Raw genomic sequence first — 17,203 nt, 5'->3', positions numbered from 1 at the left:
TGCCTCCCAGGTTCAAGTGATTTTCCTGCCTCAGCCTCCCGAGTAGCTGGGATTACAGGCATGTGCCACCACGCCCGGCTAATTTTGTATTTTTAGTAGAGACAGGGTTTCTCCATGTTGGTCAGGCTGGTCTTGAACTCCTGACCTCAGGTGATCCTCCTGCCTTGGCCTCCCAAAATTCTGGGATTACAGGCGTGAGCCACCATGCCCAGCGTGCATTTCATATTTCTTTGATTCCAGATTCTCAGTATTTGGAGGGTTTGTTGAAAGAGGATGAGGGAGAAAGGTATTGTGTTTTTTAAGGAAATAGTCTTTTAGTAGAACTAGAGATTTGTTCAGCAAAAGTCCATTTTACCTTCAAGAAAATACCAAGAGTCAACTCTTCCTGTGAATTCAAGTTTCATGTCAGTCAATCCTATGGGGTTTTCTCTATGGATGTGCCTCTTTGGGAGTGAGAAAGGTATTGGTGAAACTTTTGTGTTGCTTAGCTTTGCTGATATTATTTATTAGCCAAGGTATTTTACAGCTCTGAGTAATCGAGCAGTAGATGGCTTTGCAGACATCTGTCAAAGTTCCACTATCTGCCAGGCACATAGGAAGGCATCATGCTTACTAAAGGCATCATATGAAGGAAAAATTGATATAAGACCATAAAACTTTTTGTTAAATATTTTTTTGAGTGCTTACTTTATGTCAGTCATTGGGCTAGGTGCTAGATTTTGAGGACATGGCATGTTCAAGAACATCAATTCTGTCTTGAAGTCTTGGCCAGTCATTGATGCATTTTAAGCAGAGTTGTAGTTGTTCAGTGGTGTGTTGAATGGGTTTTGAGGATCTAGATTGTAGATGGGGAGTCCAGGAATGAGATGGTTGGTCATTGTTTAAGAGAGAACTGATATGGATCTGACTAAGGCAGCAGTAGTGGAGATAGAGAGGAAAGAGAGATTTGGTAAATATTAGGAAGCAACCTGGACATGGGTGGTGCGTGAGCAAATGTGTAGGAGAGGGGAAAGGGCAAACCTGAGATTACTCACAGGCTCTGGGTTGGACCGTTGGGTAGGCAGTGTTACCACAGTGTGTGTACCATGGTATCCCACACAGATAAACAGATTATAATATCAATTTCAGAGGCATAGCAAAACATGGTGAGAACACAGAAGACAGAACAGCAGGAGAACATATAATTAAACAATAGGCTTAGGAGTCTGACTGGCTGGGTCCCATTCTTGGCTTTGCTACTAGCTGTGCGTGATCTGTGGAGAAGTTTCTTAACCACACCAAGCTGAAGTTCCTCATCTGTGAACAGGAGGATAAAAATAGTACCTACCATGAAGATCTTCAGAGATAACATAAATAGCTTATTACAGGGGCTACAAATAAATAACACTGGGTGAATATGAAGTTAGTGTTAGAACTAACCACCTTCTGATGTCAGAGAGGGCTTCATAGTGGAGGTGCCATTTGACCTGGATCTCAGAGGATGAGTAAGCATTAACCAGGAGAAGAATGGGGAGGGAAATACAGTATTCAAAAGCAAGGAGCTGTTTAAGTGTCTGATATTTCTGCAGAATAGAAAAAAGTTATCTGGGTATGGTGGCTCACACCTGTAATCCCAGCACTTTGGAAGACCTAGACGAGAGGATCACTTGAGGCCAGGAGTTTGAGACCAGCCTGGGCCACATGGCATGACTCCATCTCTACCAAAAAATAAAAAATTAGCCAGATGTCCTGGTGTGTGCCTTTACTCCCAATTGCTACTTGGAAGGCTGCGGTGGGAGCATCGCTTGAGCCTGGGAAGTTGAGATTGCAGCGAACCACGATCCTGTCACTGTACTCCAGCCTGGGTGAAAAAGCAAGACCCTGTCTCAAAAAACAAACAAACAAACAAAACCCAAACCCAAAACAAAACAAAAAAGCAAAAAGTTTTGGTGGTATATTGAGGCCAGTATGGGAAGAGACTTGTTTGTTATTTGTGGATTTAAGATGGAATCTTATAAATGAATTAACTGATTTCCATTCAAGGGTGGTACACATTTTGACATTCCATTCATCTTCCAACATATAGCAATGACAGACAAAGAAAAACATAAAAAGCCGAAAATGATAGTTAGGCTCAGAAACATGGTAAGCATCTCTGTGGATCAGAAATGAAAAGTGTAGCATGACTGAAGCCATGAGCTGGATAGGCACCTGGTCTGGAAGCAGGAAGTAGTTTGCCTCTGCCTGCAGGTTAAGGGATAGGGGTGTAAAAAATGTTCCGCTAAATGTGGGGAGAGCTAGCTAGGTTCACTCCATGATGACAATGGAGCTTCCTCACTTGTGAAAGGAGCTAAAGATAAGTGGAGGAAACAGTTGCCAAATCACTGCCTGAGATGACACATTTTGCTAGTTGTGGGCCCTGGGAGGAAGGAGATACAGACACAGGCACCAAACCAGGAACTAAATTTAGTCACCAACTGGATCAGTGACAGGATATACAGATGTTTCTTGACTTACCATGGGGTTACATCCTGATAAATCTGTAATAAATTGAAAATATCTTAAGTTGAAAATGCACTTAATACACCTAATCTACTGAACATCATAGCTTAGCATAGCCTGCCTTAAACATGTTCAGAACACTTAAATTAGCCCACGACCGGGCAAAATCATCTAACACAAACCTATTTTATAATAAAGTGTTGAAAATCCCATGTGAAGGTATCATACCATGTATTACTAGCCCAGGAAAATATCAAAATTCAAAATTTGAGGTGCAACTTCTACTGAATGCATACTGCTTTTGCTTTTGTACTATCATAAAGTCATTGTAAGTCAAACTATCCATCATAAGTTGGGGACCATCTGTGCAAGATTCTCTATGATTAAATTAGGATATTTTTGTAGAACTAGTTTTGCAGTAACTAGAGGTAACTTCTAAACAGCAAAAGAGAGAGCCATAAGCACAGATGGGAAGAGAGAGAGAGAAAGTGAGAGTGTGTGTGTGAGAGAGAGATACACACACACACACGCACAGAGAGAGAGAGAGAGAGAGAGAGAGACAGAGACACAGAGAGAAAGAATGCCATATAGACAGATAGTAAGGCAGAGAAAGAGAAGACATAAAACTTTTTCACTTGCAATTCTGCAAATTTAAATTCTATCATAGCCTGGATATTTGTGTCCCTCCTATTCAATCCCCACAAATTTATACATAGAACCCCTAATCCCCAATGTAATGATTTTAGGAGGTGGAACCTTTGAGAGTTAATTAGGTCATGAGGGCTTCACCCTGATGAATGAGATTTGTGCCCTTATAAGAAGAGACCAGAGAGAGATGATTTTCTCCCTGGCCATGTGAGGATATAATAAGAAAATGGCCATGTGTAAACCAGTAAGAGGGCCCTCACCAGACACCAGCTTTGCCCACATCTTGATGTTGGACTTCCCAGCTTCCAGAACTGTGAGATAAATATTTGTTGTTTAAGCCACTCAGTCTATGGTACTCTGTTACAGCAGTCCAAACTGACTAAGACAAATCCCAGAACACATTTACAAATAACAATGCTAAGAAAGATAGAATATAGAATAAAAAATTAGAAGATAGCTTCATTTTAAATTAAATAAAAAGTTAAAAGCTCGACAAAATGTTTAAGTACGAGGTTCAAAGAAACTTTTAAAAATTTTTGAAGAAAAATCAAGCACCAATAATAAAGTATCAGTTGGTTTTTTAAAAAATTTATAAATATCGAAAAGAAAATACCTTTCTTGCAATAGGTCAATAGATGGCATAAACATTGGACACTTTCAAAAAAGAGTATTAGTAACTGGGAAGCAGATTTGAAAAATTGATATAAGACATAAGTAGCATAGAGAGATAAAGAGATTAAAAAAGAGCTAAGATATGAAAGAAAAATCACTCATCTCTAACATAAATCTAACAGTACTCCCAAAAGAAGAGAATGAGGAAAATGGCAGAAAAGCATGATTTGAAGACCTTTTAAAATTTTCCATGCTTGAGAAAAGATGCAAGTTATCAATTAAAGCTTCACTCAGAGGATTGAGCAGTATAAATAAAGATAAGTCCATAACTAGAAACATTGCAGTAAAGTTACAGTATATCCAGGATGATGAGAATGCCTTAAGAGAGTGAAAAGAAAAATCAAGTACAACGAATGACAGACTGATAGCAGAAATCCATCAATGTGATAGTTGTTAGAAGACCAATGATCAAAATAGTCAAAGTGCCAGGCGCGAAAATACTTTTTATACCCACCTCAATTAACATTCAGTTTTGAGGTGAAAATAAAGGCATTACAATACACGCAGAGACTGAGAATTTACTACCTATGGATCCTCATTAAAAGGGACTATTCAGAGGTACCCTCCTAAACAGAAAAGTGGATCCAGTGGGAAGCTATATGATAAATGAAACAAAGATGATCCCAGAAATAGGAAAACCTGTGATTTCTGATTGAGAAATAATAACTTAAATCATAATAAATGTATGATTAAGAATAATAATACACTTAACATTTTTAATGGAAAAATAAAGATGCAGACTGCAATAACAAGAGAGTAGTCATTCAAACAGGAGTTACAATATGCTAAGTTATGTTATATTTATGGTGAATTTAGAAATACTAAATTAAACATCAGAGAAATTGCATGTGAGAAAGAAAAAAGGGAAAAATAAAAGTAAATGAAGTGAATGAAACCAAAACCGCAAAATAAAAATGTTGTTAAATGTAAGTAGATTAAACTCACCTATGAAAAGGCACAGATAATCATGTTATATTAAAAAAATCAAAATGTAGTCATATGGTCCTTATAAAAGAAATGGCAAAAACCAACCAACCAACCACACAGAAAGTTTGAAAATAAAAGGATGGAAATGCTAACAAAGTTGTAATTCCAGCAACAAAAATTAAAGAGAGATATAAAAGATTTGGTAAACAAAATTAGCAGTTTTGATTTAGGTTTACATAGAATGTGATATGATTTGACTCTGTCCCCACCTCATCTGGAATTGTAATCCAAATTGTAATCTCTGCATGTTGAGGGAGGGACCTCGTGGGAGGTGATTGGATCATGGGAGCAGTTTCCACCATGCTGTTCTCGTGTATTGAGTGAGTTTTCACAAGATCTGGTTGTTTGATTAGTATCTGGTGCTTCCTGCTTCTTTCTCCTGCTGCCATGTAAGACGTGTCTCTCTACCCCTTCGCCTTCCACCATGATCGTAACTTTTCTGAGGCCCCTTCAGCCATGCAGAACTGTGAGTCAATTAAACCTCTTTTGTTTATAAATTACCCAGTCTCAGTTAGTATGTTTATAGCAGTGTGAGAATGGACTAATATAGAATGTTTACAAAATTTGATTATGTAATGTCACAAATAAATGCTAATAATTTCAAGAAATTGATATCATAAAGATCATATGTTCTGAACAAAATGCAATGAATTTAGAAATTTAAAAAAGTAGTAAAAATTTCCCATATGCTAAGAAACCTATAAATACATATTCCAATGTCTTATTCTAAAGAAATGATTTAGAATGGAAAAACAAGGCGATACAAGTAAAGCAAAATTCCCAGTAAATGTATAGCTCTGAATGTTTTATTATAATAAAAGCAAAGAATATAAATAAGATAAACATCACCTCTAGGAGCTGGAAAAAGAATAACAGAGTAATTTTTTAAAAAATTTAAAGAAAGGGTAATAAGTTAAGAGCAGACATTAATGAAAGAGAAAAAATAAACAGGTAGAAGGAGATGTAGGAAAGATTTCTGAAACTCTGAGATAGGAGACTAAAACATATTCCTGGTTGTAGAAAGCTAAATTTTATATATTGCAGGAGGGTCTGTAAGTAGGACACTTTGGAAGAAACATGGGAATATCTAAAAAATTAAAGATGCACATATCCTATGATCATGGAATTCCACTTCCAGACACATAGGTAGCCCAGAAAGACACCTGCATATATGCATAATGGAAATTATACAAAATTGTTAATTGCAACATTTTTGTGATAGCATAACATTGTAAATAATTTCAATGTGCATCAATACATTGTGGCATTTTTCTTCACTTCAGTACTATGCAGCATTGAAAATGAACTAGAGATACATATATCAACGTGAAAACATTACAAAAACATAATAGTGAAAATTAAATGTCTGCATTAATGTTATTACTTCTAGTTTTGTTAAAATATTATTTATAGATAGTAAAAGTGCAAAGGAGGTTGGATATGGTGGCTCGTGCCTGTAATCCCAGCACTTTGGGAGGCTGAGGAAGATAAATCTCTTGGGCCTATGATTTCGAGACCAGCCTGGGAAACAGAGCGAGACCCTGTCTCTACAAGGAGAAAACAACAACAACAACAACAAAAAAAGCAAGGAAATGATCAACATCACATTCAAGTTAGTGTAATGTGAGGAGAATGAGAGGGAAATGAAAAAGGGAAGGAGTACACAGAGAGATAACAGTATACTTAATTCTCTTAAAAATAATCTCAAAAAGAAAAAACGCAGAAAGAAATGGATGATCAATGAGTTAGAATATGAACATAATTGAAGCCTTTGATACTGTATTGTTGAAGTGCTTTCTAAGTGTGTATCTGTATCTTACTGCAATAAAAGGGTTTAAGCACAGAAGCTTGGTTTTGAGGGAGGTCTGTGGCAATCTCTGTCCTTTGGCAGTGTGCCTTCCTGTTACTATCATGACGCCTCTTTTCAGTGAAGATTCTTGAAGGAGTAGTCTGCAATGCTGTCTTTATTTCTTCAATTCCCACTCATCTCCCAACCCACTCGGATTGGTCTTGTAGCCCCACACAATAGTTAAACTGGTTTTGCCAAATCTCTAGTGAATCCATCCTTCATTTTTTCTTTTCTTTTTTTTTGTTTTTCGAGATGGAGTCTTGCTCTGTCACCCCAGCTAGAGTGCAATGGCATGATCTCGGCATACTGCAACCTCCATCTCTGGGGTTCAAGCAGTTCTCCTGCCTCAGTCTCCCGAGTAACTGGGATTACAGGTGCCCACCACCACGCCCAGCTAATTTTTGTATTTTTAGTAGAGACGGAGTTTCACCATGATGGCCAGGCTGTTCTTGAACTCCTGATCTCGTGATCCGCCCACCCTGGCCTCCCAAAGTGCTGGGATTACAGGTGAGAGCCACCGTGCCTGGCCAAGAGGAGCTTGTCCTTTGTTTTTTCACACTGACAGTACCGGAAGGTTTGGACCTACCTTTCTCTTGTATTCCTCCCTCTGCTCCACGACAACCTTCTCTCCTGCCTCTCTTTACTTTTTCTTTGGCTGTTAATGGCACAGTCCCCTTGCTGGGCTTCTATTGCTTTTCTGGGGCATGTTGGTTTTCCTTTGGATTCTGATGTTGAGCGTTTGTCATTCTATACATTCTCTGGGTGATCTGACCAAAACATGAGACTTCTACTCTTTATACAGTGACAAGTCAACATTTTATGTCTTGATTCCAGATTTTCCTCCCAATATCTAATCCCTTATATACTGCTGTATACCAAGTATTTCCACTTAGATGTCTCACATGTTTATCAAACTCAGTATCTTTACTGCTGAAACAATATGTACATTTCTAACTGTGTTCTCTATGGTGCTAAGTCATTTATTGCAATTGTTTCAGCTAGAAACTCCACGATTTTCCCTGGAACTTTGCTCTTCCCCACTTTCTACATTGTCTTTCTCCTTCTTCTGTCTTCTCTTGCACCCTTCCTGCAGCTCCTTATCTCCTCTCCCTTCCTTCCTCCCCTTCTTCCCAGTCCTCCTTTCATTTCTTCTTTTTCTCTTCTAGGTGGAAAGTGCCGTGGTATCCATCTTCGCCACAATCTCTAGTCCTTGCTTCCCTGCCCTACTTCTTAACGAAACAGCAACAATGCAAACAAATATCCTAACAGTTTACTATGCAGAGTTTTATTCTTGAAATACCTGTTTTCACTTTACCATTTACTTTGGTGACTTTGGGCAAAATTCTGGAGCTCCGTTTGCTTTAATTTCCACTTCTGTAAAGTGGATATAATAATAGCACCTGAGCCAGAAAGGTGGCTATGAGAGTTCAATGCTAGTATCTTGAAAAGACTCAGAGCAGCGCCTGGCACATGCGAGCATGATATGATTATTAAGCTTGATTCATATTTTTTAGCTGTCATCGTGGTTTTTTAAAATAAGAGATGGGATCTTGCTATGTTGTCCAGGCCAGTTTTGAGCTCCTGGGCTCAAGACATCCTCCCACCCCGGCCTCCCAAATCACTGACATAGGCGTGAGTCATCACACCCAACCTCTGTCATTGTTTTTATTACTGCTTCTATTATTATTATTAGAATGTCTATTGTCTGTCTTCATTATTCACTACTATGAGAGATTATTTCAATTAATGTATTAAGTATTATTTAAGGTGGTTAGTCTTCTGAAAAAATTAAGCAAGCTTTTCATGTTTTCACAGGTAAATGTCTATTAATTGGATGCTTTAGAATCTCCTTTAAAAAGTTGAGTCTAGTTTTCCGGGAAGGATAAAAAACGTTTGTGGAGATGTCAGGGGTTTCTGGAGGAACATCCCTAACAGCTCTATCAGTGCTGTGCCGATCTGGTATGGCTCTAAAATAGTCAGGAATTTCTGTGGCTTGGTTGTTAAAATATTGGTAGTTTGAAGCTGTCAATGATGTGAGGGTTTGTACCACAGAAATTGACAAAAGCCACCAGTTAGGGCTCCTGCAACCAGAGAGCCCATTTTACCAGCATATCACTGTATAGTTTTTGCTGAAGATTAGGATCACTATGAAGTCTGATGTAATGACAGAGCATCTTACTGTGAATTTTAATACATCTTGGGGTAAATTTTGCCTGCAAGGTTTAACAACTACTATATGGATTATAAGTCAATATAACAGTTACCCGTAACCTGGGCGTTAGCCCCAACATTCAATATCAAAGGAGTTTCCTTTGTATATTTTCTACTGGGTCTTTTGTATATTTCCATGTGTTTTTGAGTGATTCGTGGCCAAATGAAGTTTTTGAACCATCTTTTAAAAAGTTAAAGAAAAATACACTTCTTCAATGAAAAAGAAATACATATTTTCAAAGAAAAATTTCCCCTCAATTTTAGGACTAAGTTAGGGCAAAATCAGATTTTTAGAATAATTTTTTAGTTTTACCTATAACATTCAAACTGGAAGAAAATAGAATGAGAAAATATCTTACTAGGCTCTGAATATTTATGATCATAACAAGTTATAATTTCCCCTATTGAAAAACCATCTCATAAAATGCTCAACTGGTTGCTTGCTTTTTTTTTTTTTTTTACTTACCTAGCGAAAAACCACATGCAAGATCATTTTGAAACGGACTAGTTCACGGGTTCCACTTCCTGTTGTGAGGAGTAAAATCTATCTTAGATGCAATAAAGTTCTCAAAGATTGTTTTCATTGTCTCATATAAACCAATTTAGGTTTCAAATTCATGTATGTTAGGGGAAACTGAAACTCCCTGAATTTGTTATTTCTATAATATGCAGTCTGTTTCTGGTCAGGGAAAACAGTTTTAACAGTTAATAATTTGCTTTAAGAGAATTATTGTCAGAACAGGGTTGACTCAATGACTCAATAACTAAGCTCCCTCCCCCACTTAAAAACCAAAAAAAAAAGCCTTTCTTTGAGTTGGGTGCCCGTTCTGCTCGAGGTATTGTTCTCATCCCATCCTAGGCATAAGAACGTGGTGTAGACCAAGGGTTGGTCTTGGGCAGAATTGAGACAAAGTTCACATTTTGGGGCTTTCCCTGGAAGTAACCCTAAGGTGGAGCCGGAGGGCTCCAGTCCCACTGGGTGCTCACAAGGAATGGGTGGAGGATACTCACTGGTACCCAGCTGGGAGCGATAGAAGGAGCATCACTTCCTCTCTGCCTTGGCTGATCCCATCGCTGCCCTCCAGGGACTTTCCTCTCATTTGTTCATCCGAAGGCTGCTCTTCTTGTTTGAACTAATGTAATTTCATCTTGTTCATTGGAGGCCTGAGCACTCTAGGAATGACTGTTAACAGCACCCTTTTCTCCCTATTCCCCTGGTTCTTGGTTTGTCTCAAGTGCTTGCTAGAGACTCCTGGACCCCAGATTTCCCAAATCTTACCCAGCATCTACATTCACGAATTCTCTTCTTTGTCTTTAGTCCTGGCTCTTAGCTAAAATTTAGCCACTCAAATAATATACATATTTGGGCAAAAATATTTTAGCAATAGGTACTAGTTGGGTTTTACTGATCTCAGAGAATTGGCATATCAAAAAAAGCTCCCAGGAGATGATTTGAGGGAATGATAGGAACTTTAGAACACAAGACAGGTCAGTGTGGGAGATATTTGTGAAGTGAGGCTGAGACTAGGTCCTTTTCATGATAACTTGCCTGGATTTTAGTAACATGCCATGATTATAACATGTCTATCTTTGCTTAAAATTTAAGGTAATTACTGCCATCTTTATGGATGATTAATTTTTGGGGGGATAAATTTTACTCTAACATTGGTCAGATGAAATGTCAGTGCAATATTTCTTGGGATCTATATTTCCCAGGAAATATAATTTAAACACTTTAGCTTCATTATAATTGCTGAAGGAAACATAAATCATACTTATAAAAATTATGATTTTTTTCTGTTTATTAGATATAAAGTATTTGTTTATCTCAACGATATAATATTATATTACACATACTCATATAAAGGGATGTTGTTTAGTTCTCAGAGGATTTTCACAAATAAATCTTGTAAAATCTTTATAAGACCTATAGGATTAGAATTATTATCAATATCTTCATTTTATAAATGAAGAAGCAGATTCAGAGAGTGCTATTTTCTTGGGCACCACAGCTACTAATTATAATAGCCAGGAATTGGTTCCAGGCCTCTGGATTTAAAGACCTTCTCCTCTTTTCACTATGTCATATCCCTTCTTCAAACATACAGTAGAACCATATACAATAGCTATCAGATCAATAGTTAGATATGTAGAATATAAGCCAGGAACCTCTAGAAAACATTATAAAATGCTGTACTAAGATTACATACCAAATTTTGGAACTGCTTTTCATTTTCACACGTTTTTTCCCCTGAGTTCTCTACCTGTTAACGGAAAAGGTTGTCTTTCAAATTTAAATCAGTTCAGCTTAGATATTTGTAAAGAAAAAACAAATAGAACTTCTTTAAGCAAAAATTTTTTTCTCTCTCTCTACACACACACACACACACGTATTTGAAAGCACTTAAAAATATTTTTTATTTTTGCTGATAGTCTGATTGTATGTTTGTTTAAAATGTATTGTGGAAAAAATGTATATTTCATATATATTGTCTTATGTCTGATTTGAAGAGCTAGTACAGAATAGTAGGTGGTAACTAATTTATCTTCCATAAAACGTGAGAAATATTCAGAGATATTTAAAGACAGAATAACAAACTTCAATTTGTCTGTAAATAAGAATTTCCTGATAAGGAGGGTTGATTGCTACTGAACTCTCACTGAAAGAGGTTGTGGAATTTCATTTTCTGGGATATTCAATTCATGTGGTTTAGGTGTAACCCTACGTGGTAGCAGGACTATGAGCTGAATAGTCAAGTGACTCTAATATTTTGAGATTGTAACAATTATCTTCCAGGTTTATCTGAATAATCATTGTTATCTAGAAATTGCAAAAGAAGCAGATATATTTTTCCTTCTCTCACAAAAACACAAAAGGGGAAATATTTTTTGATTTTTAAAACTTCCGTGAACACTGTGCTATCATAACTAAAGTAGTAGTGAGAGCGGCTTGTGGGTGGGAACAGGAAACATCAGTGATAAATGCTCTGTGACTTTTTTTTTTTTTCAGGTTCAGCTCAATGTATATTGATTCTAATTAGCACATTTTGTGCCTCAGCTAGTAGCTCCCCGTTAAGCTCTGCCTGGAGAGTTTTTTTTTAGATTCCATCCTGCTCATAAACACTGCCACCTCCTCCCTCCTTCTCTCTTTACAAATGTTACAACACAATCAGAAATTTCCTCTTTTCTTTCCTTCCTGCATTTTCAGCAGGTTCCCTTGCGTCAGAAGCCCAGGAGGAAAACTCAAGGTAATTAGATCTCTTTTGTTTCTTTATCTCCATTTTGTGTACGTTGAGTGTGGCTTTTCTCCGGGGTGCCTTCCTTGGGATCAGATTTCTGTCTGTCTTAATGCTAATAAGAGGAGGTGGACGGCAGATTAATTTTTGGTTATTGTTGAATCGATTTTAAGAAATGACGACATGTTGTTCATTTGGATTAATCCCTCGTGGTATGTCGAAAGAGCTTAGAAAAACTGGCAGTGAGTCGGGAAGTAGCTGTGTATTGAGGTGGGCATTAACCCTTCAACATCTATTGCATAACTACGGCTGTTATTGTTGAGAGGAGCTATGTTACTGCACTGATATGCCTGCCAGCCTTACAATTTTAATTATTTTCAACTTATTCTTGGTGAATACTATTCTTAGACTAATACTTGCATATTACTCCTGCTGCGCTGTTTCTTTGGCCGTATCTTATACCTTCTAAGCATGAAACAAATGTTTAAAAATAAAACAGACACATGGCTTTTTTTTTTTTTTTTGCATTGGTTTTGCATAGGTTTTGCATAGGCTTTGCATAAATCTTGGTGAAAAATCCAGCTCCCCGGGGGGTTAACAATTAAAAGTTGCCTTTCACTCTGTCACATAAATCAGGATAATACTTTACCTACCAAATCAGGGTAATACATTATCTACCTCTTCATGTAATCATTGCAGGTTTTCTCACGATGAGTCGGAGGAGGATATCGTGTAAAGATCTGGGCCATGCTGACTGCCAAGGGTGGCTGTATAAGAAAAAGGAAAAGGGAAGTTTCCTAAGCAACAAATGGAAAAAGTTCTGGGTGATACTGAAGGGGTCGTCACTGTACTGGTATAGCAATCAAATGGTGAGTCTGCTTTCTTCCTCCTGTTCCCAGCCGTTTTAATGAGGGATACGTTAAAGGCATCAGGTGATCCCTATGGGAAAGTTCATTTTGATTTCTGGGAATTGGAGCGGAGTAAATAAACAAATAAGTTATAGAAGCCATTTCTGGTGCAGTAGATATGTAGGTTATGCTTCTGTGTTTTATGGAGAAGAAACCCATCCTGTTTGACTACTCTGGCTGGGGAGGAAGGGAGTGTCGACATTTACATCCTTGCTAAAGGAGACTTAAGTTCTGTGATTAATGTTACTATTCCACGAGGGATTCTAATAGTTTCAGGATTTATGTGGCCATCACTTAACATGGCACCTTTACATAGTTAAGGTCTCTCTACTAAAAGGAGACTCGGCTTCACGACCTACAAGGGTGTCAGTTGATTCAATTCAGAGAAGCTTTTTCAACTTCTCCTCCTTTACTTTCTTCTTCCCCCATCTTTCCCCCGACCTTCTTTATCAAATGGGTTGGTTTGGAATCGCTAACCCCTATGCCAGCTTTGCATTGGCGACTGTCACCTCTTGTCCCCTGGTGTGCTCTGTGATGGCGTTAAACTAGTCGTGCTTAGACAACATTTGAAAAGATAGTTGCCTAGTTTATTCCTTAAAAAGTTGGTATACTGTTGTGGTCTGCATCCCAGGCTAGTTTTCTTTTGAAAATGGCTGGAAATAAAGTTATTCTTAGAAAGTGTGCTGATCTTTCATGACCTGAATCATGTTGAAAATGACGATGTTGTTGAATGTCGAATGAGGAGACGTTTCCAAGGAGGAATGCTCTCCACAAACCCAGTGAGGTTTGATTGCTGCTCTCAGGAGAGTGTGAGTCCCTTTGTAGTACTGTGAAGATCAGCACTGGAGGGCCTTTAGTCAATTAAGGGAAAAGTACTTAGGAGTTGCTTATAAGCCAGGAAAGTTCTTTTTATGTGACATTCTTCTTGTGAAATGACGTGGGCATGCGTGTCATTCAAGCAACAGAGCTGTACATCATGTAACTTTATAAATGCAAAATAAGTACTGCATATTGTTTGTGGGCCAAATTTTTAGTTGATAAATTTACATTCACTGGCCACTAATCAATTTTTGTTACTCACATACCCCTGGGCACCTGTTCATTAAAGATTTGGTTAAACCGGACCCAAATCCAATTCCAGTACTGGGAATAAGCACTCTCCTCTCTGCTGCTCTGCCCCCAAACTTATTGCTCCAGCTTCACCTCATGAAAAATGTGGCACAAAGCTCCTCTTTGGGTTCCGTAAAAATACATTTTTTTTTCAAGCATTTGGTGAGTTATAACAACTTTATCAAAGTTTTAAGGGATTCACAAAAAGTCACTGGCAGAGTGTGCAGTTTTCCACTGGCATCCTTTTTCTCTCTTTTCTTCTCCCCTCCTGAATACATTCTTCATCTTGTCTAGCATGTATGGTTTTACCCAAATTAAGGCAACCTGGGTCTGTGGTCTTGCCTTCTATTGTAAGAGAGTTTTCCTAAACAAATACAGCTTCCTTCTTAAGAGGAACTAAGGTTAATATAAATGTCTCTTTCTTGTCTCATATTATTTCAGGCCTATGTTTTGGGGTAGTTGTGGCAAGCGATAGTCCTCTACATCTTTTATAACATGAAAGAACCTACTGATTTACCTTTTAATAGTGGTCAGGGCATTTCCAGAGGCTGTTGGAAAGATTGGACGCTGATGGAGCTTGGCATGTCTGTGGGAAGTAATAAAGCTCGGATAGAAGCAGGACGTTCATCTTCTCCGGGAATCAAATTATTTAGCAAATATGTTCTGGCTGCTGTCCCTGTCTTCATAGAATTTAAAGGAAGTCCTTCTGAACCACACAGGCTTCCAGATTGGGCTGGCTTGGCCTCATCAGCTCATTCAGCTTATGATTCTCTTAGAGGAGAAATGAGTTACCTATTTTAGGCATTAGGAACTTCATGCTTCCACAAGGAGCAGCAGTGTTGACAGACTAGGCTAGAAAGAGGAAAGGGATAGAGCCTTAGATACACTCACGCATTCCTGCCCTGGCTTGCTTTCATGGCAACACAGAAAGCAATATTCAGGTTGCAAAGCATGTACTTGAATACAGTTAGGTTAGCAGCATTGAATGGAGAATAAGCTTGCCACTATCTGGCTAGGGAACTATAGGATTAAACTAATGGTATGCAAACTAATGGTTATAAAACTAATGGTATGTAGGGGAATTCTCCCTCTCTCTTCCTCTCCACCACAAACACACACACACACACACACACACACACACACACACACACACACACACACACCCCGAATCTTAATTATATGTTTACTGTGGGGGAAAAAAGGCTACTCAATGAATGCTTAATTAGCAGTGATATTCCTCTTCTCTGTGTGGACACCAACTGTGAAATAAGACCCAAGCATGTCCTGTCAAGCCAGGAAGCTTTATTTACTTCCTGCCACTTAAAAGAATTCAGATTCAACAAAGTCGCTCTCAAAGCACCTAAGCCTAAGCACCTAAGAGCAGAATTCTAATTCTACCTTGGGTTACAACCAGCCCCATCCCTACACTTCCTCAGTAGCCTAATGCTGAGAGGTAGCAGAGTCCATAGCATCTTAGGAAGAGCCACCTGTTACTTAGTGTCTACTCTAGGCCAAGGTAGATGATTCAAGGTACCTTGCATATATGCGCTCATTTACTCCTCAAAATCACCCTGAGAGGTAGTAATTGCCTCCACATTTTGAAAGTGGGATAGACTGAAATGCAGAGAGATTGTGTCAATTGTCCCAAGTCACATGGGAGTAAATGGAAAAAAACAGATTCACATTCAGGTCCCTTGGACTCCTAAGCCCATGACTTACAGCATGACAATCCGAATCCCTCTTGGGCCAGGATACATGACACAATTAAGACCACCCTATTTTCTGCCTTCAACGGGTTCTGAGAGAACAGCTCTGGAAATGAAATTTAGGGCAACTCTCCTTTGAAATTACATGTGATCTCATTGTCATTGAATCCCTTTGCTTTTCTCTCTCCGTCATTGCCTGACACTGCCTGGGAAGACCAGCCTCACCTCTCTTCTGTTTTATGCTGTTGTTACCCAGTTACCTGATGCATAGTCTACCTTTTTCTTTCACCACACGTTGCTACTTCAAACTATACTACCTACAATTCATTGAGAAAGGTCAAGTCCAGAGGCTCATCTGCCATTTTTCACACCACAGAGTATGTGCTTAGTGTGACGCGGCACACAGGATTACTCGCCAAGTCCTACAAAACCATATGCAAGTTTAACAGCCGTAGAAATCCAAGCTGGTAAAATCTTGGATTTAAAATCCACAGTTTTGTTTTCCCTTGCCCTTACAAGAAGGTACACATTCACTTCCTGGTTTGTGGGAATCACCTTAACTGGTAACCTTTCTTACTTCCTCACACTTGTCAGCCCTACCCAGTTAAAGATGGCACTTCTTTCAATTCCTGTTAGCACGTGGGCTGGCTCTCTCTAAGCCTTTGCATATGCTGTTTCTCTGCTCAGAAAACTCTGTCTCCATGCCCTGAAGTCTTTCTCCTATCCAATTCCATCAAACTTATCCCTCCTTATAGGTCAAATTTTAGCTTAAATAGCCTTCTTCTAGAGGCACGTACCTTCTCCTCTGACCTAAATTTGGCTTCCTCTCTCTGCTGCCTGAGTGGCCTATACTTTTCTTTTCTTTTCTTTTTTTGAGACGGAGTCTTGCTCTATTGCCCAGGCTGGAGTACAATGGTGTTATCTCGGCTCACTGCAACCTCTGCCTCCCAGGATCAAGCGATTCTCATGCCTCAGCCTCCTTGAGTAGCTGGGATTACAGGTGTGCGCCACCATGCCCCGCTAATTTTTGTATTTTTAGTAGAGACAAGGTTTCACCACCTTGGCCAGGCTAGTCTCGAACTCCTGACCTCAAGTGATCCACCTGCCTTGGCCTCCCAAAGTGCTGGGATTACAGATGTGAGCCACCGCACTTGGCCTATACTTTTCTTACTATCATGCTTGTCCTCTTTTTTGGGTACTTGCTTGTCAGACTTGCTGTTTTCCATAATTGATCATTTCTGTAGGAGAAGATTATGGGTATATCTTCAGCAACTTACTCTGTGTCTGACAGTTAATAGGCTCTCAATTAATAGTTCTTAATTTCATATATAAATAAGAATTAAGAATCTTCGGCATTTACATTGCCCATGGGAATTTCGAGAAATGGAGTCATGT

The 17,203-nt window shown here is 38.7% G+C and overlaps 1 protein-coding gene across 12 annotated transcripts in view; it reads left to right on the top strand.

Annotated features, from left to right (window-relative positions):
- Positions 1 to 17,203, top strand: part of IPCEF1 (interaction protein for cytohesin exchange factors 1) — a 202,004-nt gene that overhangs the window by 96,895 nt on the left and 87,906 nt on the right. For 6 of the 12 annotated variants that reach the window (XR_010158231.1, XM_009452260.5, XM_009452259.5 and 3 more), the window contains exons 4-5: positions 12,057 to 12,096; positions 12,784 to 12,953. Coding sequence is in view for 11 of the 12 variants with exons in the window: in XM_009452260.5 (XP_009450535.2) it covers positions 12,057 to 12,096; positions 12,784 to 12,953 (210 nt within the window). In the remaining variant the exon portion in view is untranslated. Of the gene's footprint in view, positions 1 to 12,056; positions 12,355 to 12,411; positions 12,476 to 12,783; positions 12,954 to 17,203 lie in introns of those variants that run through there. The other 6 variants (XM_063813585.1, XM_063813586.1, XM_009452261.5 and 3 more) reach the window with 4 other exon arrangements.

This window comes from Pan troglodytes, chromosome 5 (genome assembly GCF_028858775.2).
Source record: "Pan troglodytes isolate AG18354 chromosome 5, NHGRI_mPanTro3-v2.0_pri, whole genome shotgun sequence".
NCBI lineage: Eukaryota > Metazoa > Chordata > Mammalia > Primates > Hominidae > Pan > Pan troglodytes.
This window is presented reverse-complemented; position numbering and strand designations above follow the sequence as displayed.